The sequence below is a fragment of the Oreochromis aureus genome, linkage group 6, assembly GCF_013358895.1.
Source record: "Oreochromis aureus strain Israel breed Guangdong linkage group 6, ZZ_aureus, whole genome shotgun sequence".
In the NCBI taxonomy this organism is placed as follows: Eukaryota; Metazoa; Chordata; class Actinopteri; order Cichliformes; family Cichlidae; genus Oreochromis; species Oreochromis aureus.
This window is the reverse complement of record NC_052947.1, coordinates 11864693-11891800: the sequence shown is the minus strand read 5'-3', so window position 1 is coordinate 11891800 and position 27108 is coordinate 11864693. Positions and strand designations below refer to the sequence as shown.

The following is a 27108-nucleotide window of genomic DNA, read 5'->3' as shown; positions in this document are numbered from 1 at the left end:
GAAATCTATGTACAGCATTCGAACGTGTGTGTCCTTCTTGTCCAAGTGTGTGAGGGCAAGATGGAGTGCAGTGGAGATGGCGTCATCCGTTGAGCGGTTATGGCGGTATGCAAATTGCAGTGGGTCCAATGAGGGGGGCAGCAGGGTCTTGATGTGTCTCATGACGAGCCGCTCGAAGCACTTCATGATGGTGGGTGTAAGTGCAACAGGACGGTAGTCGTTGAGACAGGACACAGAAGACTTCTTGGGCATGGGGACGATGGTGGTGGCCTTGAAGCACGTGGGAACGACGGCACTGCTCAGAGAGATGTTGAAGATGTCGGTGAGAACATCTGCCAGCTGTTCAGCACATTCTCTGAGCACTCTGCCTGGGATGTTGTCTGGTCCAGCAGCTTTACGTGGGTTGACTCTGCGTAGAGTTTTCCTCACCTCAGCTGTAGTGAGACACAGCACCTGGTCGTTCGGAGGAGGGGTGGACTTCCTCGCCGCCACGTCGTTCTGCCTGTCGAACCGAGCGTAGAAGTTGTTCAGCGCATCTGGGAGGGAGCCGTCACCATCACAGGCAGGTGATGTCATCCTGTAGTTAGTGATGGCTTGTAAGCCCAGCCACATGCGCCGTGTGTTGCTGCTGTCCTTGAAGTGGTTGTGGATTCTCTGGGCGTGTGCACGCTTCGCCTCTCTGATGGCCCGAGAAAGTTCGGCCCTAGCTCTACTAAGCGCCACCTTATCACCCGCTTTGAAGGCAGAGTCTCGGGTCCTCAGAAGTGCACGCACTTCCGCAGTAATCCACGGTTTCTGGTTGGGTCGTGAGATGATGGTCTTGGAGACAGTGATGTCATCGGTGCACTTGTCGCCGTAAGTTGCAGCCTCTCTAAACATGTTCCAGTCAGTGCTCTCAAAACAGTCCTGAAGAGCAGAGGTGGCTCCTGCTGGCCAGGTTTTCACCTGCTTCAGAACCGGTTTTGATCGCCTGACGAGTGGTCTGTATGCTGGAATTAGCATAACAGAGATGTGGTCTGAGTAGCCAAGGTGGGGGCGGGGCTCTGCCCGATATGCGCCGGGGATGTTTGTGTAAACAAGATCCAGCGTGTTTTCCACTCTCGTTGCAAAGTCCACGTACTGATGGAATCTAGGAAGCAATGACTTGAGATTTGCATGGTTGAAATCTCCAGCAACAATGAACAGTCCATCGGGTGTGTGTTTTGCAGTTCACTGATGTTTGTATACAGGGAGTGCAGAATTATTAGGCAAATGAGTATTTTGTCCACATCATCCTCTTCATGCATGTTGTCTTACTCCAAGCTGTATAGGCTTGAAAGCCTACTACCAATTAAGCATATTAGGTGATGTGCATCTCTGTAACGAGAAGGGGTGTGGTCTAATGACATCAACACCCTATATCAGGTGTGCATAATTATTAGGCAACTTCCTTTCCTTTGGCAAAATGGGTCAAAAGGAGGACTTGACAGGCTCAGAAAAGTCAAAAATAGTGAGATATCTTGCAGAGGGATGCAGCAGTCTTAAAATTGCAAAGCTTCTGAAGCGTGATCATCGAACAATCAAGCGTTTCATTCAAAATAGTCAACAGGGTCGCAAGAAGCGTGTGGAAAAACCAAGGCGCAAAATAACTGCCCATGAACTGAGAAAAGTCAAGCGTGCAGCTGCCAAGATGCCACTTGCCACCAGTTTGGCCATATTTCAGAGCTGCAACATCACTGAGTGCCCAAAAGCACAAGGTGTGCAATACTCAGAGACATGGCCAAGGTAAGAAAGGCTGAAAGACGACCACCACTGAACAAGACACACAAGCTGAAACGTCAAGACTGGGCCAAGAAATATCTCAAGACTGATTTTTCTACGGTTTTATGGACTGATGAAATGAGAGTGAGTCTTGATGGGCCAGATGGATGGGCCCGTGGCTGGATTGGTAAAGGGCAGAGAGCTCCAATCCGACTCAGACGCCAGCAAGGTGGAGGTGGAGTACTGGTTTGGGCTGGTATCATCAAAGATGAGCTTGTGGGGCCTTTTCGGGTTGAGGATGGAGTCAAGCTCAACTCCCAGTCCTACTGCCAGTTTCTGGAAGACACCTTCTTCAAGCAGTGGTACAGGAAGAAGTCTGCATCCTTCAAGAAAAACATGATTTTCATGCAGGACAATGCTCCATCACACGCGTCCAAGTACTCCACAGCGTGGCTGGCAAGAAAGGGTATAAAAGAAGAAAAACTAATGACATGGCCTCCTTGTTCACCTGATCTGAACCCCATTGAGAACCTGTGGTCCATCATCAAATGTGAGATTTACAAGGAGGGAAAACAGTACACCTCTCTGAACAGTGTCTGGGAGGCTGTGGTTGCTGCTGCACGCAATGTTGATGGTGAACAGATCAAAACACTGACAGAATCCATGGATGGCAGGCTTTTGAGTAGGGGTGCAACGGATCAAAAATCTCACGGTTCGGATCGGATCACGGTTTTAAAGTCACGGATCGGATCAATTTTCGGATCAGCAAAAATAGAAAAAAAAGACAAAAATTCTACTACTTGCTTTACTTATTTAAGTATTTTTGCCTATTAAAAACATTCAACTGAAGACTGATTCCACGCACCTATATAAAAACAAATTAAGGTGCAATATGGACATTATGGACCATGCTGGGCAGCCTCTGCATCATCTGCACATGGCCATAAACAACCAGAGGAGTCTGTTCAGTGACAGGTTGCTTCTCCCAAAGTCAAGGACCAGCAGACTTAAAAAGTCCTTTGTCCCACATGCCATCAAACTGTTTAACTCCTCGCTGGAGGGGAAACGGGACAGAGGAGGGGGGACAAGTAAGCTGTAGTGCCTTTTCACTGTGCAATAGTTTTTGTTAATATCCAACGGTGTAATAGACTCACAATACTTGAAATGTGCCGTTCCTTGTATCCTTATTCCTATTTATTCTATTTATCCCTTTTGTATACTCTGTATTTATATATGTGTAAACATTGTATATTTCTGCTCACATTCTGCAACTTCTGTGGGTGCTGTGCTACTGGAAACTGAATTTCCCGGAGGAACCCACCCGAGAAATAAATAAAGTTTCATCTAATCTAATGTAATCTATAGGGCAGTGCAGGGCTTTGTATCTACCTCTCCGCTGTGATATAACGGGCGGTCACGGTCACGTGGCTTTCCGTTGCCCTGGAGCTCCACCCATTTGTAGTTGGAGCAACAGAAGATGCCTGGGACAGTTCAGCCATAACTTTAAACTTCTCCTGCTCATACATGCTTGGAACGATCTTGTCACTGAAGTGGACGCGCAACGAGATATGATAGCGTGGCGCAAGCACGTTCATCACAGTTTAAACCTTGTTTTGCACAACAGACGACGGCCTCCCGTCTGCAGCTAAACACCCCATTAGCTTTTAGCTTTAGCCCGGTCGGACTGGGCAGCAAAGGGCTGCTTAAATGCCGCAAACTCCTCTGCTCCGCTACTTGGACCGCTAGCGCTACCGCTTGACAGACTGACGACGCGCACCATACACATACTTTTTTTTCGAATCTTCGGATCACGTGCGTACCGAACCGTGGAGTGGGATCGGTTCGGATTTCGGATAAACCGTGATCCGTTGCACCCCTACTTTTGAGTGTCCTTGCAAAGAAAGGTGGCTATATTGGTCGCTGATTTGTTTTGGGGGGTTTTTTGAATGTCAGAAATGTATATTTGTGAATGTGGAGATGTTATATTGGTTTCACTGGTAAAAATAAATGATTGAAATGGGTATATATTTGTTTTTTGTTAAGTTGCCTAATAATTATGCACAGTAATAGTCACCTGCACACACAGATATCCCCCTAAAATAGCTCAAACTAAAAACAAACTAAAAACTACTTCCAAAAACATTCAGCTTTGATATTAATGAGTTTTTTGGGTTCATTGAGAACATGGTGGTTGTTCAATAATAAAATTATGCCTCAAAAATACAACTTGCCTAATAATTCTGCACTCCCTGTAGATCTGGAGACAAACAGGAGCTGAGAGTTGTTCAGAAGAAGCTGAAATGGAAGATAAGGCAAGGAAAGGAAAACTACAGGAGGAAGATGGAAGAGCAGCTGCAACAGGACAACATCAGAGGGGTTTGGAACAGCCTGAAGACAATCTCAGGACAAAACCAACCCCCAGGCTGCAGGAGACTTGGGGTGGGTGAATGACCTAAATAAATATTTTAATAGGTTTGATCAAACACCCACCCCTCCCACCACCCCTCCCACAGCATCGCCCCCCCCCCCCCTGCTGCAATCTCCTTCATCTTCAGGGACTGCCTGTCCTTCATCTCAGGACTTCACACCTCTCAGCTTCTCACCTCCCAGGTCCCAGTCATTACACCCACCCCGGCTTCTGTGGACTCCAACATACACACCCCTCCCCCAAAATCCACTCTTTCTATCTCAGCACTTCAAGTGAGGAACGAGCTTCGCAAGATCAAGGTGCGGAAGGCTGCAGGTCCAGATGGCATCAGCTCCAGGCTCCTGAGGTGCTGCGCAGATGAACTGTGTGGCATCCTAGGATATCTGTTCAACCTGAGCCTGTCACTGGGGAAAGTACCACAGCTGTGGAAGACCTCCTGTGTGGTACCGGTACCAAAGACCTCCCATCCCAAGGACCTCAGCCGCTACAGGCCGGTAGCCCTGACATCGCATCTGATGAAGACTCTCGAGAGGTTGGTTCTAAACCATCTGCGCCCCCTGGTGAGGTCTTCATTGGATCCACTGCAGTTTGCTTACCAGCCTGGCATTGGGGTGGAGGACGCCATCATCTACCTCCTGCACCGAGCTCTGACTCACCTGGAGAAGCCTGGAAGCACTGTGAGGATCATGTTCTTTGATTTCTCCAGTGCTTTTAACACCATCCAGCCACGACTTCTGAGAGACAAGCTGGAGCTATCGGGAGTGGACCACCACATGTCCCGGTGGATACTGGACTACCTCACAGAACGTCCACAGTATGTGAGGTCACAGGGCTGTGTCTCTGACACGCTGGTCTGCAGTACGAGGGCCCCACAGGGAACTGTGCTGGCACCGTTCCTCTTCACCCTCTACACGGCAGACTTCTCCATCAACTCCCCACGCTGCCACCTACAGAAGTTCTCTGACGACTCTGCCATAGTCGGCCTCATCACAGGTGAGGACGACTCAGAGTACAGACAGTGGACTCTGGACTTTGTGGACTGGTGTCAGCAGAACCACCTGCTGATCAACGCCGGGAAAACCAAGGAGTTGGTGGTGGACTTCGGAGACGCAGACCCACTACACTGACACCGTGAACATCCAGGAGTGGACATTGAGATAGTAGACTCTTATAGGTACCTGGGTGTTCACCTAAATAATAAACTGGACTGGAGCCACAACACTGATGCTCTTTACAGGAAGGGTCAAAGCAGACTCTACCTGCTGAGGCGGCTGAGGTCATTTGGAGTACAGGGAGCGCTTTTAAAGACCTTCTATGACTCTGTGGTGGCATCCGTCATTTTTTACAGTGTTGTATGTTGGAGCAGCGGTTTATCGGCAGCTGAGAGGAAGAGGTTGGATAAACTCATCAGGAAGGCCAGCTCTGTTCTGGGATGCACCCTGGACCCAGTGCAGATGGTGGGAGACAGAAGGACTCTGGCCAAAATAACATCTCTGATGGACAGAGTCTCTCACCCCATGCATGTAAATGTTGCTGAACTGCAGAGCTCCTTCAGTGACAGACTGCTGCATCCTACATGCATGAAGGAGCGTTTCCGCAGGTCCTTCCTCCCTGCAGCTGTCAGACTGTACAATCAGAACTGCTCCCAACAATCATAGATGTTTACATCTGCGCTGTAACTGCAATAAGTTAATCAACCGATTCGCACTACAACCTGGTTTGCCTCTTATCTGTAGTTATTTTTATTTAATTTAATAACTGTACAGTACTCTCTGTATATAATAACCATTGTCCTTAATATAAATATGTAAGAAAAATTGTGTATGTTTCTGTTCTGTGTCTTGTGTACTTATTGTTTGTATATGTGTCTTTTTGGCTGCTGTTACGACCAAATTTCCCCTTGTGGGACAATTAAAGGATTATTCTATTCTATTCTATTCTATTCTAATGAATCAATGAATCAGAAGTCCAACTTTTTTTGCAATGGTTATCTTCCTCTGCCTTTTGAGGGCTACTGCAGATTCCTTTGACAGTGCAAAATGTTTCGTTGACATTGCTGAGTTTGTTGGGGAGAAAACTTACAAACATACAGTACAGCACAGTCACACTGCTAGCAGTCGATGTAGTGGTTCTGATACAGCAGTACTGTACATGAGAGAGGGCACGGAGGAGATCGACAATGGCCTACAGCCGATCAGGACGCAGAACACAATGTGCTGTAAAAAAATAAACATTTCTTTTTAAAAAAGCATGCAAAATTGCACTAAAAAAATCTGCAAAACAGTGAGGTCGCGAAAAGTGAACCGCGTCATAGCGAGGGACCACAGTAATTTTGGAGGTACGTCACAACATACCCGTTGTACATACTAATATATAGAGACCCTTACCAGTAATCATTCGTTTATTTTTTTCTGTGGCTTTTTTTCACGGTTTGTTGACGTGCTGTGTAGGTGTGTACTTGACTAGCTGATACCAACATAACGGGGGAAACATCTGGCTTTGACTATTGTTCATCTGTAGTTTGAATGCTGAACATTTGCCTGTTTAAATCATAAGAACTGTCACTATACAGAGATGTGCTTCTGAATGTGGACAATGAGTCTTCTGATTTTGTAATGCAGTTCTGCTTGTGTTGAGTGATGTAAAGAACCAATCAATCTACACTCTTCAAACGTCAAAATTGATCATTTGATTTTTTTATGACACAGCAATGGTGAGTGTTCCCTATGGGCTCAAATTGTGGTCATAAATATGTAACCCAACCACTGCAGGGGCCTCCCTACACCCCGGACTCTGCGTTGTGTAGTTATGTGCTGGTTTGGGATGCACAGTAGAGAGACCAGTCGGACACAGGCGTTCAATTTGTGGCTCGGACCGCGCTGTTTATTTAGGTGCTGGGGCAAACACCACTCCAACTCTGCTGCTGGCCCTTTGCAAATCACAGTAAACACTTTGCAAATCACAGTAAACACTGCATGAGTATTAACACATAGTCAAAGCCAACAAGAACGACAAAAAAACACATAAAATTATTCATGTAATGAAAGCACCTTTACAACTGGGTTCAGGTAAATTAACATAGCGGGACTACTAGCAAATAGTAGCTGAAAAGCTAGTGCTCCTTCTTGCATTACTTTGCAGGTGCGCTGCTAACAAGCGGAAATGTAGCCCGAAATTGCGGCAGATATTTCAAAATGAAACATGTACACAAACTCCTCACACTCTCATCAGACAGTACATGAACCTCTTAATAAACACAATATATGCTTAGCTTAAATGACAAACCGTTATTTTATACAGTGGAACACTTATTTTTAAACAAAACCAATGCGGTACGCCACGGACAGTGCTTACCTTTGCAAATCACAGTAAACAGTAAACTCCTCAGTAATGAAAATTGCTATTGGCTGTCCTAAAAGTCGCTAGAAGTCGCTAAATGACGTAATCGCCTACTTATTAATTGGTCATACTAATGTAATTGTAAACTACGTTGTTGGAGAGAGAAATAACATCGTGGAAGAGACATAAAGTGAGTAAAAAACGTCCTAAATGCATTTAGAATTTATTTAGAAATACAAATTAAATTTCTTTTAGCAATTATTGTTTTTTTTAATGTCACAATTCCAACCCTCTTCCTTTATTCGGGCTTGGGCCGGCAAAAGTGACCCAAATAGGCACTCTGGTGGAGGTACTTTGTGTGTGTGTGTGTATGTGTGTTCATAAGTAGTTTTAAACCTTGTGATCCACAAAACAACATAACAGTAAAAGAAGAACTGACTGCGTTACAGTCAGTGCGGGAGCAGCAGCTTCGCTCATGTGCGATTCATTGGCAGTTTGGACGCATAGGTGTGAACATCTCCTGCCCTTACAGCAGCTGGGGGAGGACTATTCTCCGCCCGTGAGCGTTTTGGCACGGGTGAGGTGCCCTTTCATGTCAAAAAGTCGTCATAAATAAGTCTCCAATAACACCAGAAAAAGTCGCCAAATTTGTCGCTAGTCACTTTTTAGAAAAAATGTTGCTAAGGGAGTCTGAAAACTCGCTAAATGTAGCGACAAAGTTGCTAAATTGGCAACACTGGATCGCGCCCATGTGAATGAGAAACCTGAACTACGGTGTCCTGCAGAGGACAAATGGTCAAAATTGCTTAAATCTACAACGTATATGCAGCTCAACAGCGACTCCCTACACCCATTTTTAGAATCTCCGTTTTCAGTGACCAAAAACGCCGTTTACGTGTGGACGAAAGGTGCAAACGCATAGAAAAATCTGCGTTTTCAAAAATACCCGGGTACGTGTGGACGTAGCCTAAAAATGTTGGCAGTTGACAGCATGAAGCCAAATAAATTAAGGCGTCACTTAAAGACATTACACCCCAATCACGCTGATAAGTCGCTTGAGGGTTTTCAGCAAAAACGTTCCGAATATTGCCAACAATCATCTCGCTTTGTGAATGCTACTTCAGTAAATAGGTGAGCACTGTTAGCAGCATATAAGGTAGCATACCAAATTGCTCAGTGCAAAAGCCACCCACACGATAGCAGAGGAGCTGATACTGCCTGCAGCAGTAGACATGGTCTCTGTCATGCTGGATGACGCAAGTGCTGGAAAAAAAAAACCCCAAAACAATCCCTCTGTCCAATGAGACTATCACCAGACGTATAAATTACATTACTAACGATCTCCAAGAACAGCTGGTAGATAAACCCAAAGACAAACATTTTGCTTTACAATCTGATGAAGCAACTGACAACAATAAAGACTGTTTGTTTATTGCTTATGTACGATTTGACATGACTGTGAGGACCTACTTTTTTGTAAATACGTCAGAGGCAGAGCCACAGCTAAAGAATTATTTAAAATGCTGGACTGCTTCCTGGTTGAGAATGGGCTAAAGTAGGAGAACTGCATTGGTATTTGCAGTGATGGTGCACAAACCATGGCAGGGATGACAAAATGACTTCAGGCACTCATCAAGAAGGTCTTACCTAAAGCTGAGAGGACACACTGTATTATACACAGAGAAGCACTGGCCTCAAAGCACCTTTCCTCTGAATTAAGTGAGGTTATGACTGAAATTATTGGTGTAGTCAATTTTATAAAGACCAGACCACTAAAAACAAGAGTGTTCTCTGCTATCTGTGACGAGATGGGAGCCGAACAGCAAGCTGTGCTGTTTCACAGTGACACAAGGTGGCTGTCACAAGGAAAAGTCTTGTCCCGAGTTTTTGAGCTCAGAGAGCAGATAAGAATGTTTTTGGAGCACGAGCACAAGTACGAAGTCGCAGAAAATTTTAGTGATGAGAGCTTCCTGGCAAAACTGGCCTACCTGAGTGATATATTTGGAAAGCTAAATGAAATAAATCTACAGCTTCAAGGGAAAGATAAAAACCTCCCTCAAGTCACAGACAAGATCAGTTCTTTCACTCGAAAACTTGCAATGTGGGGCAGGCGACTCGATGAAGAAAACACAGATTCATTCGAGAACCTGCATGAATTTGTTGACACTACTGACTATGATGCCACCTCAGTGACTCCATATATCAAGCAGCATATTTCATCATTGATGGGATACTTCAAAAAATACTTCCATGAAAACAGTTCCCAGTATGACTGGGTGAGAGATCCTTCCAAAGGACCAGCACCAACTGGTTTCAGCTTTGCAGAGGAGAACCAATTCATTGACATGACATCTGACTCCACATTGAGACTGCAGTTCACAGACACTGAGTGAATTCTGGCTGAGTGTAGAGAAGCAGTATCCATTCTTAGGGCAGAAGGCTATGGGCATTCTTCTTCCTTTTGCAACATCTTATCTTTGTGAGACTGGCTTCTCTGCTGTTGCTGCACTGAAGACCAAGTACAGGTCCCAGCTAAACATTGAGCAGGAGCTGAGAGTTGCAATATCCTGTTTCAAACCCCACTTTGAAAAGCTGTGCACTACAAAACATGCTCATTGTAGCCATTATTCCTGACTTTGTTATTTTGATAAAAGAAAAAAAATCAGCACATTGTTTTATTCATTTTTGTTTTGTAGGTAGGTTAAAGTGTTTAATATATTGTGCTCCTGAGTTAATGTTGCTGTTTAGTTTGAATTTATTATTATTATTATTGTTATTAAAAAAAACATGTTAATAAAATTATTCTTTGTTGTAAAGTGATCTATATTTCTTTCTTTTTTGTTTTCTTTAATGTAAATAAGGATAAAGTGTTAAACAGAGGTGTACTTGTGGGGGACGTGAAATGTTTTTTTTCTTCCTGGGGGGGCATAATAATAATTGAGAAGCACTCGATTAAATAAACATTTTAAAGCAGTTAATTATTTTATCAGTGAGTGCACGCTCAGTGCTACTTTTTCCCCCTGAGGGGATGTGTGCACATTAGAACTCTGCCTAAGTATGCTTTAATTTGTCGCAAATTGAAATTTGCTTTATTGACTGAACAGGTGTTCTTGGTGCGTGTTCTGAAATTCCAGTAGATTAAAAATTAAAAAAGAAAAAAAACCACTAGATAAAAATCAAGTATAATCACATTTTATATATGTTTTAAATCACCAAACAAACACATGCACATTCCTGTGAAAATTCGACACACAGTTTGCACTTCATTTGGTAGTTTTTGTATGGTACGGCTTAACAAGTTGCACATATTAAACATATTTGCAGAGAATCTGCAGCGCAATTTAAAAAACACAGTAAGAACTCAGTGGAAACGTCACACTTCAAGCCGACTTTAAAACGAAATTCCTATAGGGTTCTGTGATGCTGCAAAGTAAATACAGGTTATAATTCCCTCACAGCACAGGCAGACACAATTGGTTTTCTGTCACTGGTTTATTTGAACACTTCTCTCCAAAGCCACCGTGAAAACTACATAGCATTAATAAAATAAAGACTAAAAGCACCTAAAATAACACTGTACAACGAAACAAGATAAATCAGTAAATACCTTGTTGGCTGTATGCTGCAAAAAAGGAATTAGTCATCATTCTTCTGACGTTTCCTTATAAGTGTCTAGTTAAACTCCATGCCACTTAACGTGACTTTTAATAAAGAGCCTTACAAGTTCATTCTTGCTACGCGCTTACAGGTTTTCTTTTTTCTTCTAAAAAGGAAACAGCGGGACTTCGCAAGCTTGACTTAATAAAAAAAATAAAAGCACCATAACTTGAACTACATAAAATAACATAACATAAATAATGTAAAGCTTAAACAATTTACAACGATGACATGAACCTTGATAGTGATCCAAAATGTATAATCAATGTTATCATGCCAACAGCTACACAAGTGTTGCCAGTATTACCGATACTAAAACCTATACTAGCACTTCTAACTTATAAAGGCAGAGTATGTAGAAAGCAGTTCATCAATTTGTCAAATTGTAGTGACCAATAAATCCCTGTGATTTTTACGTTCCACCATAATCTTTAAATACAACACAACTGTAAAGTAGCTCTATACATTTTCCTGCTTTTCTCACTGCAGCTTGAAGCTTGCAACAACTGGGCAGGGAGGAGGGAGCGGACAAATGTGTGCCTGAATTAGAGGGGAGCAGTTTGCACAGACATGTCTCCTTTCTGATGATCAGGAGCAATATGCTGAACTTACATAAAAGAAACAAACGAACGCATCGAGCCGATCACATTAGTAACAATTCAATGTCAGTACCAGCATTAAATCGATACTATTGATATTGGGATTGATCCACCCACCCCTACTGAACAGTACAGTTTCAGTTTTTCAGAATCAACAACCTGCGCATATAGAACTAATTCCTCATTCCAGATACCCCGGAACTCAGACCTAGTAACTCAGGAGAGAATTGTTCCAGGAAAAGCAAGGAAAAACAACATTTGCTTTGGTCCTTGGCAAGGTGGAACCATTCAGGTATCCTTTTCTTGCACTTAAAAAACACATTCATGAATATTGTCCTCTGCATATATCTTAATTAGTGAGTCGAAAATGCACAACAGTGGCAGTACAGATTAAAAGTTTGCACTTTTACCGTTGACGTTCAATGCCGCCATCTTCGTTAACTCGGGGTTGTAGATGTTGCTCTAACTTTCAGTGTGGGAAATGTGAGTTGAGAGGGTGCTCCAGAAATTCTGACCTTTGATTTATTCAGGAACACAGCAGCAGCCACTCAGACAAAGAAGCAATTCATACATTAAACTCAGTTTAACACAGTAAACTGAACCTGTGCTTGACTACTGTGAAACAGACCAGACCTCTTCTTTTGGGCGCTGCCCTCCAGACCGTCAAAAGTTCTTTGTTTCAAAAACTGATCCATGAGTTACCTGTAAGAGCATGAAACTGCTGCAATGTCTGCAAAACAGACACTCACGCATGTGTGATAGCTTCTTTGTGTATGAGGCTGCTGACTTAGGTGTCTGTGAGTTGTTGAGTTTAAGTGAGTGGAATTCTTTGAATACCTGTGCCAGTGAAATAAAATTGTTTGGTTGTGTTTGTGTCTTTTGTCCTACTTGTACTCTCTATGCAGTGGTCTCACGGATCTTTAAGAAATAGTAATGTTAGTGAAAGTGAGTGGTTAGTAGGTATGACCTGTCAATCTCTAATCTGCAACCCAACCTGCTCCGGATCAAGTTAGCATAGCAAAAATTACCATATCAGTTTACCCCAGTAAGAAATGAACAACAGTGAGCATTTATTTATTAAATTGCAGGATAAAAAGTTAAAATTTTATACATTAAAATGGAGACCGATATAATATTGGCAATTAGTCACCACATGTGATGACCCAGAACCAAACCCCATGATACTGCAATATATCATTTTTGTTTCACTACACAAATAAAGCTTTTGTGCAATTTTTAGCCCCTTTTCCTGGTTATTACACAGAAACTTCCACACATATTTACACAATAAGCCACAACAATAAACATAATATTTACATTGCTAGCTTCAAACAAAAAAGAATGCTGGCCGGCATTATAATATGGTAATAGTATCCTAATGTAAGTATAAACCAATATTAGCTTATTATTGTGGGCTACTACCATAAGTCAGTATACAGAAATTCTAACGCATAGATTTGACCATTTTATTCCCAGCAGGTTGTCATATTGTTTCCCATATATTGCTAAACTATTACTAATGGGTTTTGCCTCATAGGCACGAATTTGTTTCCACATTATCGTCTCCAGTTTTTGCCCAATTACATACATTTCAGTGTAATATTTCTTAGCTATAACCACTGTTGATGTACAAGAACTACTTTGGTATTATTGAATATTTTTTGTAATTAAGTGTTCAGTCTCTGTAATAAAATATTAAGCTCAACAGTGTTCAACACTGCACTGAGGTCTAGCAGAGTAAGCACAGAGTGATTGGTCTCTGACAAAGGACCTCACTATTACCACATTATTACTAAGCTGTAATAGAAAGTGCTACCAATATTTTAAATGAATTTTTCATGGCTTCATTTTCTTCTTGACTGAAGTATGCAACACTCAGTCAATTAATCTTGTCCAGAACAATGATAGGTAAAATAAAGAGATTTGATAACCCCTGTTGTGATACCCAGACAAAACCTTGCAGCTCTTGTTACTTTGGAAGTTTTTTTGCCTACTGTGATCAATGATATCCTTATCTACTACATTTTGTCTGTTTTGTCTTTGACTTCAGCCATGCGCTCCAGTCCAACCTCACCTCCTCTTTATCTGAGCCTCCTTCTCTTTCTGTCATGGAACTCCCCGGTTCTTTCCTGTAAGGCTGTGAACAACAGCAAGTGTGAGTCTGCTCCATTTGTACCAGGCCACAACCTGATTGGGGAGGGATTTGATGTCATCACCCTGCGCCGAAAAGGAGCCTACATGATTGATGTAGCTACTTACCGCAAACCAGATGGCACATGTACTCTCTGCACTAACCGCCATCAAAACAAAACTCTACAAAAAGTAAATACATAAACTGTGATCACCAGCAAACTATAATAGATAGGTTATGTGCACATCTTAATCATGGTGTTCTGTTTTTTATCTTCAGCTGCCGGCCTCTGTTCTGGACTGGCGTGCAATCAGCCGATGCAATGCCGATATCTTCAGCAGTGCACACACCACTGTTAGGTACAGTATAGTGTAGTACATTTGTTGCTGACAGGATTTCATCACAGAGATCAACCCCAACAGCCAAACTTAACGGTTTAACTCACCTGAACGTGAGCTGAACACATCAAAGAACAAGTCCTCCCTTTCTTTCTTTGCTTCAAATTCTCTGAGACCAATCAAAGAGAAGAGGCAAAGCGTGAAATAGACACACCAAGTATCACGTGTATTCATACTGTCTTTAGCTATGATAACAATATATTCCCTGCCTTTTTTTTAGTGCTGCCTGCAACAATATTTTGATTCAACAGTATTATTAATAGTTGTTTAGTTGTCCAAGAAAATAATAGTCAGCATTTTAAGCTGCAAAGAATAACTGTCACAATAACTGTACTGTCACATTTCAGTCTTATTACTTAGTCTGTCACTAAAGTGGTTAGCCATGACAGACAAAAAAAATTTTGGTTGGTGCTTTGTATTGCTCTCCAACTAAAGAAAGCTATAATAAAAATCAAAGACTATTAATTCTTTTGTGAGCAAAATTCAAAAGAGGATCAAATGATTATTTCATCCACTGTAAAGTAAAAGTATAAACATGGGTGAATTCGTGTTACAATACTAGAAGGTAGAATTTCTTGTGTTCACATCAGCATTATGAAATCGCATGATAGAAGCAACAGAAAAACTTCTGATGTGTTCTGCATACAAGAAGAAGCCTGCTGCTTACTTTTCTGATAGTGATGTGTCGGTCGCGAACGAAATGGCTGTTAGAGCTGACTCTTTGAAGTGAACGACGCTAGCCAGCTCGTGTTTTTCTTTTTCTTTTCTTTCTCTCTCCCTCTCTCTCGCACTTTTTTCCCGCTTCACTCCGCACCCGAGCCTTGTGCTTTGCGCTGGGCAGAGGGGGGAGGGACGGTAGTTACACTCGCAGTAACAGAAACAGAGCGGGAGGGAAAGAGAGCCAGGTATAGTAATCAGTTGCGGATGATAAAGGATTCAGAAAGTTTATTCATGCAGGCCCATATGACAGAGAATGTGCATCTTCTTTGTGTTTTACATATTTTAATTTATATTTAGTTGTGTTGTGGTTTGCAGTGTTTTGTGTTGTTTCACTTTAATTTTGTTTAAAAGGAAAAAGCTGAAAATTTAAATAGTTAAAAGTTGAAATGTAAATAGTTGTTTTTTGTATTATATGATTTATTTATTACATTTTATGTGGAGTGAACAAATAAGAGTATATTTACGGTAGCCCCTAGAGACAAAATACGTACAAACTCTGAAGCACGTACAAACTCCAAAACACAACGGAAGTGCTCCAGGATGCTAGGGGCAGTGTTGAGCTTTTGTTACCTAGTGGCTACACAAGCCAAGAAGTACCAACGACTGGATTTGGTGTGTGGTATTAACAGGTAAATGAACTTTTTTTTTTTAAATTATTTGAATATATATGAGTGTTTGTGTATAAATACACAAACAATACACATATGCTTTCAATTGTGTAATTTATATTATCTAGGTAGCTCTGTTTGGAAAGTCAGTTAACGCTAGCAATGTGTTTTGGAGTTCGTACATGCTTCGGAGTTTGTACGTGCTTTTTGGAGTTTGTACGTGTTTTGGAGTTTGTACAAGCTTTGTCTCTTGGGCCATCGTATATATTTATATGTAAACATATAAATAAAACCACATTTTTTTTACGTTAGTAATTTCTTTTGTGCATAATTTTATATTGTTGTTGATAATAAATTAATTAAAGCAACAAAACAACATGAAGAGCCGGTTGGGAGCCGAAAGAGCTCTTCGGCTCGAAAGAGCCAGTTCTCTAAAAACCCTTCAAAATCGTATGGAGAGGGTGACTAGTATTTTTCTACATACACCATTGCACAACAACAGTCTGACAGAATAGAAACCACATCTCACTACATACACTGGATTTATATTTATTTGCTGGGGCACAATATAGAAACTCTCTGAATCCTTTAGGTTTCTTGGATGTGACTTGGCAACTCCAAGCTTCAGCTCACTCCACAGATTTTCTATAGGAGTAAGGTTTAGAGTTTGGCTAGGCCAGTGGTTCTCAAACTGTGCCACTAGTGGTACTTGGGCTCTCTCTGGTGGTACACTGGAAATCTCAAATTTTTTTTTAAGATTAAATAATATACCCGAGTTCCCAAGGCCCTTCTGGGAGCCCAAGTCAATCAGAAAAATTATCCTCGGGTTGAGTCCTCGATGAAGAGCATCCTTTCTTTATTGCCTGTGGTCGCGGCCGCTACACAGTGCTGATGGGCTTGTTTCCCTGGGCATTAAATGTTAGGGTGCCTGACCAGAACATGGACCCCGCAGACTCTTCAGCCTTTGAGTTTAACGGTGAGATGGAGCGAATGATTAAGCTTCTTGACCGCATTGCCCAGGCCAAGGATTTGAGGACCATGGCGGTTGGGCTAAGCGCAGTAGATGCTGTCATTCAGAGCAACCCTCGGCTAACTCAGTTTTCTACGGACACTGTGCTGGGCAGCTCCATAGCTGCTGGGAGGGAGCAAGTCGGGGCTGGCGAGCTTGCTCTCTCTATCTCCACCTCCACTTCTTTACCGCTGCCCCAGGACAACATACACTTTCCACCTGCCTCAACGCTGCCACGGACTTCCTCTCCCTCCCCACGCCAGCCGGGACCTCGTTCACCTGTCCATTCGCCTGCCTTTTTCCTGGCGGCTATGTGATTGGAGGATGAGGAGGAGGTCTCCATTTCTCCACCGGTTCCTGTTCCCTCATCCCGAGGGAAACGGTGCCCTCGCCACCGCCACTCCTCTCCTCAGTCATCTGTTCTGCCACCTGTTCCTGCTGGAGGGTCCGAGGGGCCCGTCCGGCCTTCGTCTGTTGTTCCCGCTGGGGGTTGTGGAGAACTGCTCCAGCCGTCTTCCGTCTCCGCTGGAGGGTCCGAGGGGCCCTTCCGGCCTTCTGTCTCCGCTGGAGAGTCCGAGGGACACGTCCGGTTCTTCTGTCTCCGCTCGTCGTCGTCGCTGTTGCTTTTCGCACGGTCGGCCTCCTGACCCTAAACTGTTTTGGTCTTTTGTGTTGTCGACCTCTGAGTCGGCCCCCTGAACTGCCTGGGTTTGGACTGTTGTGCCGTCAGCCTCCAGGCCGGCCCCCTGAACTTTTTTTCGAAACTGTTTTCCTGGCTGCCTGCGCCTTTTGTGAACCTTTTTTTGTTTGGTTGGTTATTTTATGGGCTCCAGTGTTTTCTGTTTTTGATCTCTGGGTCCTTGTGTTTGGTTTGTTACAACTGCAATATGAGGTTAGTCATTAATATACTGCTGCATGGTCTGGGCAGTAACATCATGAAGTTTTAAAAACTGAGCTTTAAAATGAATAGTGATGAAAAAAACCGAGAGAGGCCGACAGTGATCACATGACTTTTTTTAGGGGCTTGTTCAGATTAAATAGAGCAAGATACAAAGCATTAAAACATGTTAAAAACACAACTGCCTTGATAAATGCAGTGTAGTTTTGACTCAGAAGCAGGTTTCATCAGACTTAAAGATCGGATATCCCACCTGCTGTGAATGTTTTAATGCAGTACAGTTATTATATCACTCTTCACATCCTGTTTATGACAGTTAAAACAAATGACATTCATGTAAGAAATAACATTGTCTTGTGTAAATTGTATATGGTGTTAAATAGGCCTATACTACTGTACTTTAATGTCGGTCATAAGGGTGGTACTTTAAGAGCCATATATTTTATGAGGTGGTTGTGAAAAGTAGGAGAACCATTGGGCTAGGCTACTCCATGACCTTAAGGCTTCTTTAGCCACTCCTTTGTTGCCTTGGCATAGAGCTGGGCAATATAAGATTTTTTCATATCACGATATGTTTTTTTCATTTCAGGCGATAACGATATATATCACGATATAAGCCAAATAACTATATTTGTAAGATTTAAATGTGCCGTTGCTCACAAGTAAAATGTGAAATAATTAGCAGCTTGTTTTAATTAAAATATTCATTTCCCATAATAAGTTCAACAGGGTAGATGTACTTAAGGAACATGAGACTTCAGTTTCAGATAAATAAAGGCAAATATTGCAAACTACACAAAGGGCAGCCGCTAAAGCGTTTAAGTTTCAAAATAGAACAAACAAAACAGACTACTAAATTGTCATTTCCACTTGAAACAAAATATTAATTCTAAAAATAAATCTTAGGTCGTTTTACAGAAGAACAGACAAAATTGACTAACTTTTGTCAATATCAAATAAACTGAGAACTAAAAGGAAATTCTCAATCTCTCCTTGTTGTATAGCTTAGCTTTTCAAACAGTTTTAACACTTACTTTAGTCTGACAAAAGCCGAATGACGAATTAGTGCTTGCAGTCAGAGATTGAGCATGCACCGCTTTATTGTATTTCCAGACTTGCTTTCGGCACAATTTACAGTCGCGCTACTCTGTTTTTGTCAGACTTGAAATAGCGAAATACCTTCACACTACGGAACTTCTGTGGCCCTTCCGTTCGACAAGCTCTCCGGCATTGGAACCATCATCGGTTTTTTCTTCGGTAACCTTCGCTCACGCTCTCGGTTGATTTTTCTCTAGTGGGCAAACTCATTTCCTTCATTACCCGGGCTGCACAGCTGCAAAAACAAATACACATGTGCGCCTTGGCGCTTGTGCTTTACGTAACAAGTCACGTGACGTGACGCTGCGGCTGTGATTGGTTCGGCTCTGCGCTACTTAATTTGGATTGGCTGTTCTTTTTTTCTTTTTTTAAGAGGACAAGAGAGATGAGGCCTATCGCAATAGTTTAATTTTTCTATCGAGAAAAAGTTATTTCACAATACATACCGTTATCGTTTTATTGCCCAGCTCTACCTTGGCGATATGTATTTCTGATCATTGTCATGCTGGAAGGCCCATCTATGACCCACTTTAAGTGTTCTGGCTGATGGAAGGAGGTTCTCGTCCAAGATCTTGTGGTAAATGGCGCTGTCTGTTGGATCCGCAATTGAGTGTAGTCATCCTATACCTTTAGCAAAAAAACAGGCCCAAAACATAATGTGCTTGACTGTAAATAAATTAAAGAACTGAAACAACTACATAAGAAAATAATTCTTATCCTTCAAATTATGTCCACAGTTCCCTACTTAACACTTATACCGCCCAGGACATCAACGACTGGAAGGTAGGAAACATCTTGCACTTACTGTTTGAAATAAAATAAATGTTTCAAACTAGAAAATACTGTTACTGTGATAACTAGTTATTAAAAGATATAAACAACTTTGGTTGCTGACTTGTTAATTTTGTTCTTTTACAAACTGAATGTGCATTGAATCAAACAAACTGATATGATTAGATTTTGGATCAAATAGGAATTCCTTGTCTTGTTAAGTCATTTTTTTCAATTTAGTATTTTTTATCTCCAGTGCTGAAAAAAGTATTGAATTCAAAGTATTTGACTGAATAATTCATAAGACAGTATTTTGAATATTATAAAATAAATAAACAAATAAAGATAGTAATGAAATTACATTTCTATTTATCAGGTTGGACTAAGTATAAATAAGCTTGTATCTACCACTGTGGGGATGGGAGGAACACACTCCACGGCATATGCATTTGCTACAAAAAGGACCAGAGAGGACCACTACTCCTTCAGCACACACACGGTCACCTGTAGCCATTATCGGTTAGCTGTGAAAATCCTGGCATTACCACATATACCACAAGTTTGGATTAACAGTATATAATTTAAGTTTTTAATAATTTACTAATCAGTTTCTTTCTGTCTAGTTACCGGGTATCAAGCACACCTATTCTTAGCTCTGAGTTCAGCAGGGATGTGGCCAGTTTGCCAAGTCACTATAACTCCTCCACCAGAGCTCAGTACAACGAGGTCATAGATACCTACGGCACACATTACATTCGCCAGGTTAAAAAACACACACACACACACTTGTTAATTAGATTATTTAAGTAGTAAAAACACTTTATTAAAACGTTATGCTTCATTACAGGTTCATCTTGGGGGCCGTCTTAGGCGAGTCACAGCTGTACGAACTTGTTTGTCCAGACTGAATGGATTCTCCTCAGATGGGGTACAGAACATGTGTCCGTACACAGTCACCAGACTGCATATTTGTACTCCATATGAATAAAAGCATACATGATAATAATTTCTTTTTTTTTTCCAACAATTGAATAGTGATATAATTTTTATTACATTTGTATATAAATGCAATGAGCTTACTCCCTTCCAAAGGGTATCATCTCAGTTGTTCTACTGACCAAAGTGAAAGAAACCATTGTACCTTTCTTCCAAAAGTCTCTTTGTTAGGCAGTTTTCAGTACAACGTACCATACAAAGTACTTCGGAATTTTCACATTATGGTTCCCTGCCTGACCATTAAACATTAAATAACTGGCAGCCAGCTGCCTAACTAAACAAAGACACAAGAACAAGACACAAAGAAAAAAAACAAAACATCAAAAAAAACCAAAACTTTTTTTCTGCTACTCAGAGACAATGGCTACGTCCACATGTACACGGGTGTTTTTGAAAACGGAGATTTTCCGTTTCATTCTAAAAAATAATCCTGTCCACACGTAAACGCAAAAATGAAGGAAAACGCTGCTGGGAACATGCCAAAGCAACAGGTGGCGATATATTCCTAACCGTGTAGAAATGTTGGCCAATCAGAAGTCTAGAAGCCTCGGTGGGTTCTGCTTCTATGGCGCATAGAAGCAGAACCGAGTCCTATGCGTGGAGGGACAGTAACTGTGTGTGTATATGTAAGTATTTAAACACTGCAGAGAGTACAATTAACAGCAACAGTATTTTGTCTAAGTCCCCCATTGTAGAAATTCATTTCACCGAAACAATAACGTGGCGCACAGTGTGACGTCAAAAAAGGCGCACACCTTTGACGCTGCATTTTCACCGTTTTCCTCATCCACACGTAAATGCAAAAACTGAGTTTTCGAAAATATCCACCCTGGCAGGCGTTTTTAAAAATCTCAGTTTTCAGTGACCGAAAACGCCGTTTACGTGTGGACGAAAGGTGCAAACGCATAGAAAAATCTCCATTTTCAAAAATACCCGGGTACATGTGTGGACATAGCCAATAGTTGTGGGCCTTCCAAAGGAGTCCAGAAATGGGGACCACAGTTTATAAAATTTATTATTTGATCCACGAATTGTATATCTAAATTTTTCTAAATCCATACAGGACATTATATCTTTTACCCATTGCACATGTGAGGGGGGAGAAGAGTCTTTCCACTTAAGTAAAATAGCATGTCTGGCCAGTAGCAATGAAAAGTTTAATGCTTTGAGTCTGGAGTTGGGCAACTTCAGGTTCTGCGCCACACCAAACATAGCACAGAGTGTCTCTCGTTTAATTTGATGGGACTTCAGACATTGTATGGAAAACAGAGTTCCAAAAAGTTGGCCAACAAAGGACAGGACCAGTACATATGAAGCAATGTATCAGGAGTACCTCCACACCTTCTACAGGTTGGAGGTTCGCCGCTGAGTATATGCGTGCCAACTTAGCCCTGGACCAGTGCCCCTGATGAACACTTAAATTAAATGAGCATGTGTCAAGCACATATTGATATGTTGTGAACTTGGCCTAGGCTAGAGTCACACAGTTCATCTGTGATATGAAAGTTAAGGTTCTGTTCCCGTTTAGATTTCATTTAAGATTTGAAGGCATCTACTGAAGAACATTGTAAGTTGGAAATTAAATTATACAAGGCTGATACTATGCCCCTAGATGTTGGTTTGACCGTTAAAAAAAAAATTATCTACCAGATTGTCTGGAGGTTTGGGGGGGAATTTTACTGTCATAGTCTGCACATAGTGTCTGACTTGTAAAAATGTCCACAAAAGATTTTAGTCCCTTTCTGTGCCAGATGTGAAAAGCACTATCTGTCACTAAAGGAACAAAAAGGTGGTTTGCTGCAATTGGGCTTTTAAGTAAGAAAGGCTGAAGATCAAGACACTTCCTAAACTGAGGCCAGATTCTGAGATACTGCTGGACTACCCTATTATTACTAGATAAAGGCAAGGCAAGAGGGAGTGATGAGCCGAAAGTCGCGGGTAGAGAAATCATCCTAACTTCATGGTGACCCAAACTGGTAATGACGGTTCAAGGTGGTAGTGGCTCCAATACAACATACATCTGATAATGGTGGTCTAATAGTAGTTTTGGAAATTGGGAAGGGCTAAACTTCCAACCAGCTTGGGTCTTCGAAGAATAGCTTTCCTCGATTTTGGATGTTAAATGAAGTGATTAAGGAATCTGGAGATTTTAAAAAGGATTTGGGAATCAGAATGGGAAGGCACTGAAATACATATAGGAATTTTGAAAGTAGCATCATTTTCACGGAGTTAATCCTGCCCATTAAAGATGAGGATAATGGGGGACCATCTAGACAATATATGCTTGCACTATTTCAGCAGAGGAAGGTGATTCTTCTTTAAACAAGTGATTCAGTTGTTTTGTGACACATATCCCCACAAAGGGATCAGTAACTATTTTACCAGGGGCATTTACAAGATCCTGATCTCAAGCCCTATCATTAATCATAAACAGTTCGCTCTTATTCATGTTGGTTTTATATCTCGAGTGTTAACTGAAACCATTTAATATATTAAGTACAGCGGGTAAGGAGGTGAGCAGTTTGAAAAGAAATAGAAGAAGGTCATCGGCATACAGTGAAACTCTATGCTCATTGCCTCCCCTCCATATGCCTTGTATGGCCCCAGTGCTGGAGACTGCAATTGCAAATGACTCAATTGCCAGGGCAAAAACAAAGGGCTTAAAGGACAGCCCTGCCATGTTCCTGATAGAGCCTAAAATAGTCAGAGTGGCAAGTTAGTTACCGCTGAAGCCGTGGGACTGGCATAAAGAAGTTTAATCCAGGAGCAAACTAAAGGGCCCATACCAAACCTTTCTAAAGTAAAAAACAAATATTCCCACTCCACTCTATCAAATGCTTTTTCCGCATCCATAGTAATAAGGCATTCAGGCACATCGTGGTTAGGGGTATAAATAATATTAAAAAGTTGCCATATGTTAAAGAATGAATGCTGAGTTTTATCAGGAGAAATTACAGAAGGAATAATTTTTTCTGTGCGCCAGTAGCTTAGACAGAATTTTAGCATCCGTGTTTAACAGAGATATAGGTCTATAACAGCCACAGGCAGTCGGGTCCTTGCCCTTTTTAAGTAACACTGTGATACAGGCCTGGTAACATGATGAAGGAAGTGCCCCATAGTCAAGCAATTCTGTGAAAACTATGCAAAGAAAGGGAGCCAGATCTCCGAAGTCTTTTTATAAAAGTCTGTAGAAAATATATTGGGACATGCATGGATGCTGTTGCCACCTGAATTTTCTCTTTTTCAATGGGAGCTTCAAGAGTTTGTCTGACTTCTGGGGGAAGCAAAGGCATTTTGATGGAGTCAAAGAAGTCTTTTACATTTACTGTAGATTCTGTATAGAATTTACAGTAATCATTGATTGCGTTCTGATCTGTAGTCACCGCTCTATTGTCCGCCCTCACTCCTTTTATGATTTGTTTTAGCCCTCATTCTGCACAGTTGATTACCGAAAAGCTTATCATTCTTTCCACCATGTTCATAAAATTCGCTTGTTTCTAATAAGACATCCTCCCACTTGCTTCCCTGTCTTCTAGTTCCACTCCTGCCTGTCGATGGGTGTCTCCATTGGCTTGGGAAAGCTTAATCCATCTTCTGTTGCGCAATCTTGCAAAAACATGCTGGGAAACCATGACGTTGCCACTAAGTACAGCTCTGGTCTCCACCAACACTACACGGATGTGGTAGGAGGTAATGGGTGGTTGGGAGAGTTTTCACTTGCATATGATGATTCCCTGGGTTTTAAAAACTGGCTGAACAGCCTGAAGGATCATCCAGATGTTGCTTCCTACTTCCTTCGCCCAATGTATCAGCTGATACCGAAAGGCACAAAGAAGGCAGGGATGAAGGCTGCCATAGAGCAGTACATAACGGACAACACTGTGCGTACATCACACAGTGAACATAATTGTTGGCGGGGCAATCCTAACCTAGATTCCAACTGCTGTCCTCGAAACGCCTGGAGGGGGAAGCTAACTGTGGAAATCACCCGAGCCTGGAATCTGAAAGGAGATCATCTTGGCCCAACTGACAGGTGAGATGAGCATGGTTAGGGATTAGGATTTAGAGATGGTATATAGAATCTGCAATATTATTCATCTTCGTGTCTTTCTCCTGCTCACAGCTATGCCAAGGTGAAGTTTGGTTCCATCATTAAGCAGACTCATATGATTGAATCAAATAATCCCCAGTGGAATGCTTATTTTAATCTTGGACAGGTCAGTGAACCGTGACACATATAAGGGTACTGAATGCAAATTTTGCTACTGCTACTGATATACGAAAAACACTACAGTGCTACCAGAATTTACATTTTATGAATTAGAAGGGAATTAGCGTTGTCACTGTTGTTTATGGTACAAAATCTCCAGCTTATTATTTAAAGGACAACAGTACAGTATATTAAATCCTATTTTTAATCTTATTTTTCTTAAAAAGGTGGACACACACACTGATGTGTATGTTGAAGTATGGGACGAGGATCTCATCTATGATGATCGTCTGGGATCATGTTACACGAGACCAACTCAGGGGACATATATATTTACCTGTTCAGCTGACAGTGGCGGTTATGAGTTCAAGACCACTCTGACCTGTGACTCCCATCTCACAGGAGACCGGTGTCACCAATATAAACCATCTCCATAATGAGAAATGCATTTTGGGGCTGCATGTCTTTCTTCTATAATCAAGTGTGGTAAATCTGTTGATCACATAAGAGTTACATGATTGATGAGTTTTCCCTTTTATTTTCCTCATATCAAGACATATATCCATTTTTTAAATTTGATCTTCTTTTTGTTTGTTGTCAGTCACTTATTTTTGATATATACATATATAGTTTTAGGTTTTTTTTAGATTATACTTAATTTCAGTTGAACTAAAATTGTTTTATACATGTAACCATTTTTGTTTGCTTTCTCAAACAAATGAAAAAGCTTGGTGATGGTGTAATTGAGGCGAAAGAAAATTTCACATTATAATATTTGTTGAACAAGTAATGAATATTATACTTCATGTCACAGTATGGGCAGGCCAAACACACGTCCATTTGTCTGGATATACAGATTAACAAAATTAGGAATTTCTGGGGAAATTATTTTTAAATTCTGCATCTGGTTATTTTAAACTTTTCAATGAAGTTATATCCCCTCAAATTTGTAATATGGTATGCAACGAGCAGTTGTGGTGGTAATGACTTACAAGAAATACTCGGATTACGTTTTTGCATTTAGTAGCTTCTTGTGGCTGAAGGGGTTAATACAGTGAGTGGGCCTGATGTTTGATTTGGCAGATATTTCCACCAGATGCTTTTCCTGATGCACCCTCTGAGGAGTTGTGTCTCCTCCTATTCTCAAACTGTAAAATATTACACTATGAACTCACTACTTTTTTTGTACAGAGTAACATAGCTTAATTCTTTTGCATATCAAGCAAATGTTTTGATAATGTTTTATATTTTTTTAAACATTTCCATAAACTAAAAATAAATAAATAAAAGATACATGTACTGTTGCTGTTTTACTCTAATTTGCAGATGGCTGCCTACTAATAAAGGAATCCAGTCTTATATTATCCTGTTGTGTCAGTGTATTTTTATATTATAAAAAATATCTATATTTTAGCGAGTGACAATAATTGTCTCCCAGTTGTAAAGACTTCTACTTCAAATTTGAAGAAGCATATGTAGTGCTACAGCACTAGTGGTGAAGCACATCGATGAGAAGGAAGTGTCACAGCTCCAAAGTAGCAGCAAAGTAGCTTTTAGTTCAGCTAAAGCCTTCAGTCAAAGCTGATACTATTGATAGCAGCTTGCAAAGTAATAGAGCAGACATTATATGCATTGGGCTACATGCTTTCTTGACAGTAACATCCCATATGGAAAAGATATATATAAATCTTATAAAGTTAAAAAAAAAAATTATATAAATGAAACTTGTATGTTTTGTATACTTACTAAAACAATATATGAAAGTAATGATAAAGTGGCCACTTTCATGAGTAAATCATATCAGCCTTATATGATTCACTATATGAAGTAGGCCACATCTTATGCAAGTCTTTTATAAGTTTTTACTATTTCTTTTTCATATGGGATAATGTTGTGCCCTTAAATAGGGGGAATAGTGAGGAGAGGTGAAAGAATGGCACAGACACGCAGCTCTCACTCTCACTCGTCTGTATTGAGTTTATGAAAATACTTTAGATAACATTAACTGTAACATTAGACAAAAACCTATATAGACAGTAATGGAAAAATGTTCACACAATATGGCGGAGTACTAGCGAAAACTAGCATACACAGCAACAGCGTTTAACTTGAACTTCTCAGCAAAATAGTCCACAATTCACATCTTTCGCTACAATGAACAATGATAACAACGTAATAATCAACAGTAACACACATTTGTACAGTTCTGTGCATGGCAGTTACCTTAAACAGGGGAAATAGTGAGGAGAGGTGAAAGAATGGCACAGACACGCAGCTCTCACTCTCACTCGTCTGTATTGAGTGAAGGAGGCGCGCGAACCCACCTACTGGAGCCCTGAGGCATTAACAATGGATCGATGCACAATCAACCCAGGCAAAACTTTCACTACTTATCTCCCTCTATATTCCCACTGCATATTCTATTCGAAAACAGTCAAAGCAACAAATAAAACATTAATAAAGACATGACATGAAATGTAAGGAACAGAGATGTACAACTCCAAAA

General features: G+C 41.2%; 1 protein-coding gene across 1 annotated transcript; it reads left to right on the top strand.

Moving 5' to 3' along the window:
- The first annotated feature begins 9315 nt into the window (after nucleotides 1-9315).
- Nucleotides 9316-25932, top strand: LOC120440544 (perforin-1-like). Its single transcript, XM_039613224.1, has 10 exons — nucleotides 9316-9783; nucleotides 13900-14085; nucleotides 14174-14253; nucleotides 19363-19408; nucleotides 19773-19915; nucleotides 20020-20158; nucleotides 20244-20324; nucleotides 23929-24425; nucleotides 24516-24609; nucleotides 24830-25932. Exons 1-10 carry the CDS (start codon nucleotides 9316-9318, stop codon nucleotides 25037-25039), a joined length of 1944 nt encoding a protein of 647 aa, XP_039469158.1. The 3' UTR covers nucleotides 25040-25932.
- The last annotated feature ends 1176 nt before the right edge of the window (nucleotides 25933-27108 follow it).

Coding starts and splice junctions, on each gene's coding strand:
- LOC120440544 (XM_039613224.1), top strand. CDS start 9,316: ATGGGAGCCGAACAGCAAGCTGTGCTGTTTCACAGTGACACAAGGTGG. Junction 14,086..14,173: donor AAAACAAAACTCTACAAAAA/GTAAATACATAA, acceptor TTTTATCTTCAG/CTGCCGGCCTCTGTTCTGGA. Junction 24,426..24,515: donor CATCTTGGCCCAACTGACAG/GTGAGATGAGCA, acceptor TCCTGCTCACAG/CTATGCCAAGGTGAAGTTTG.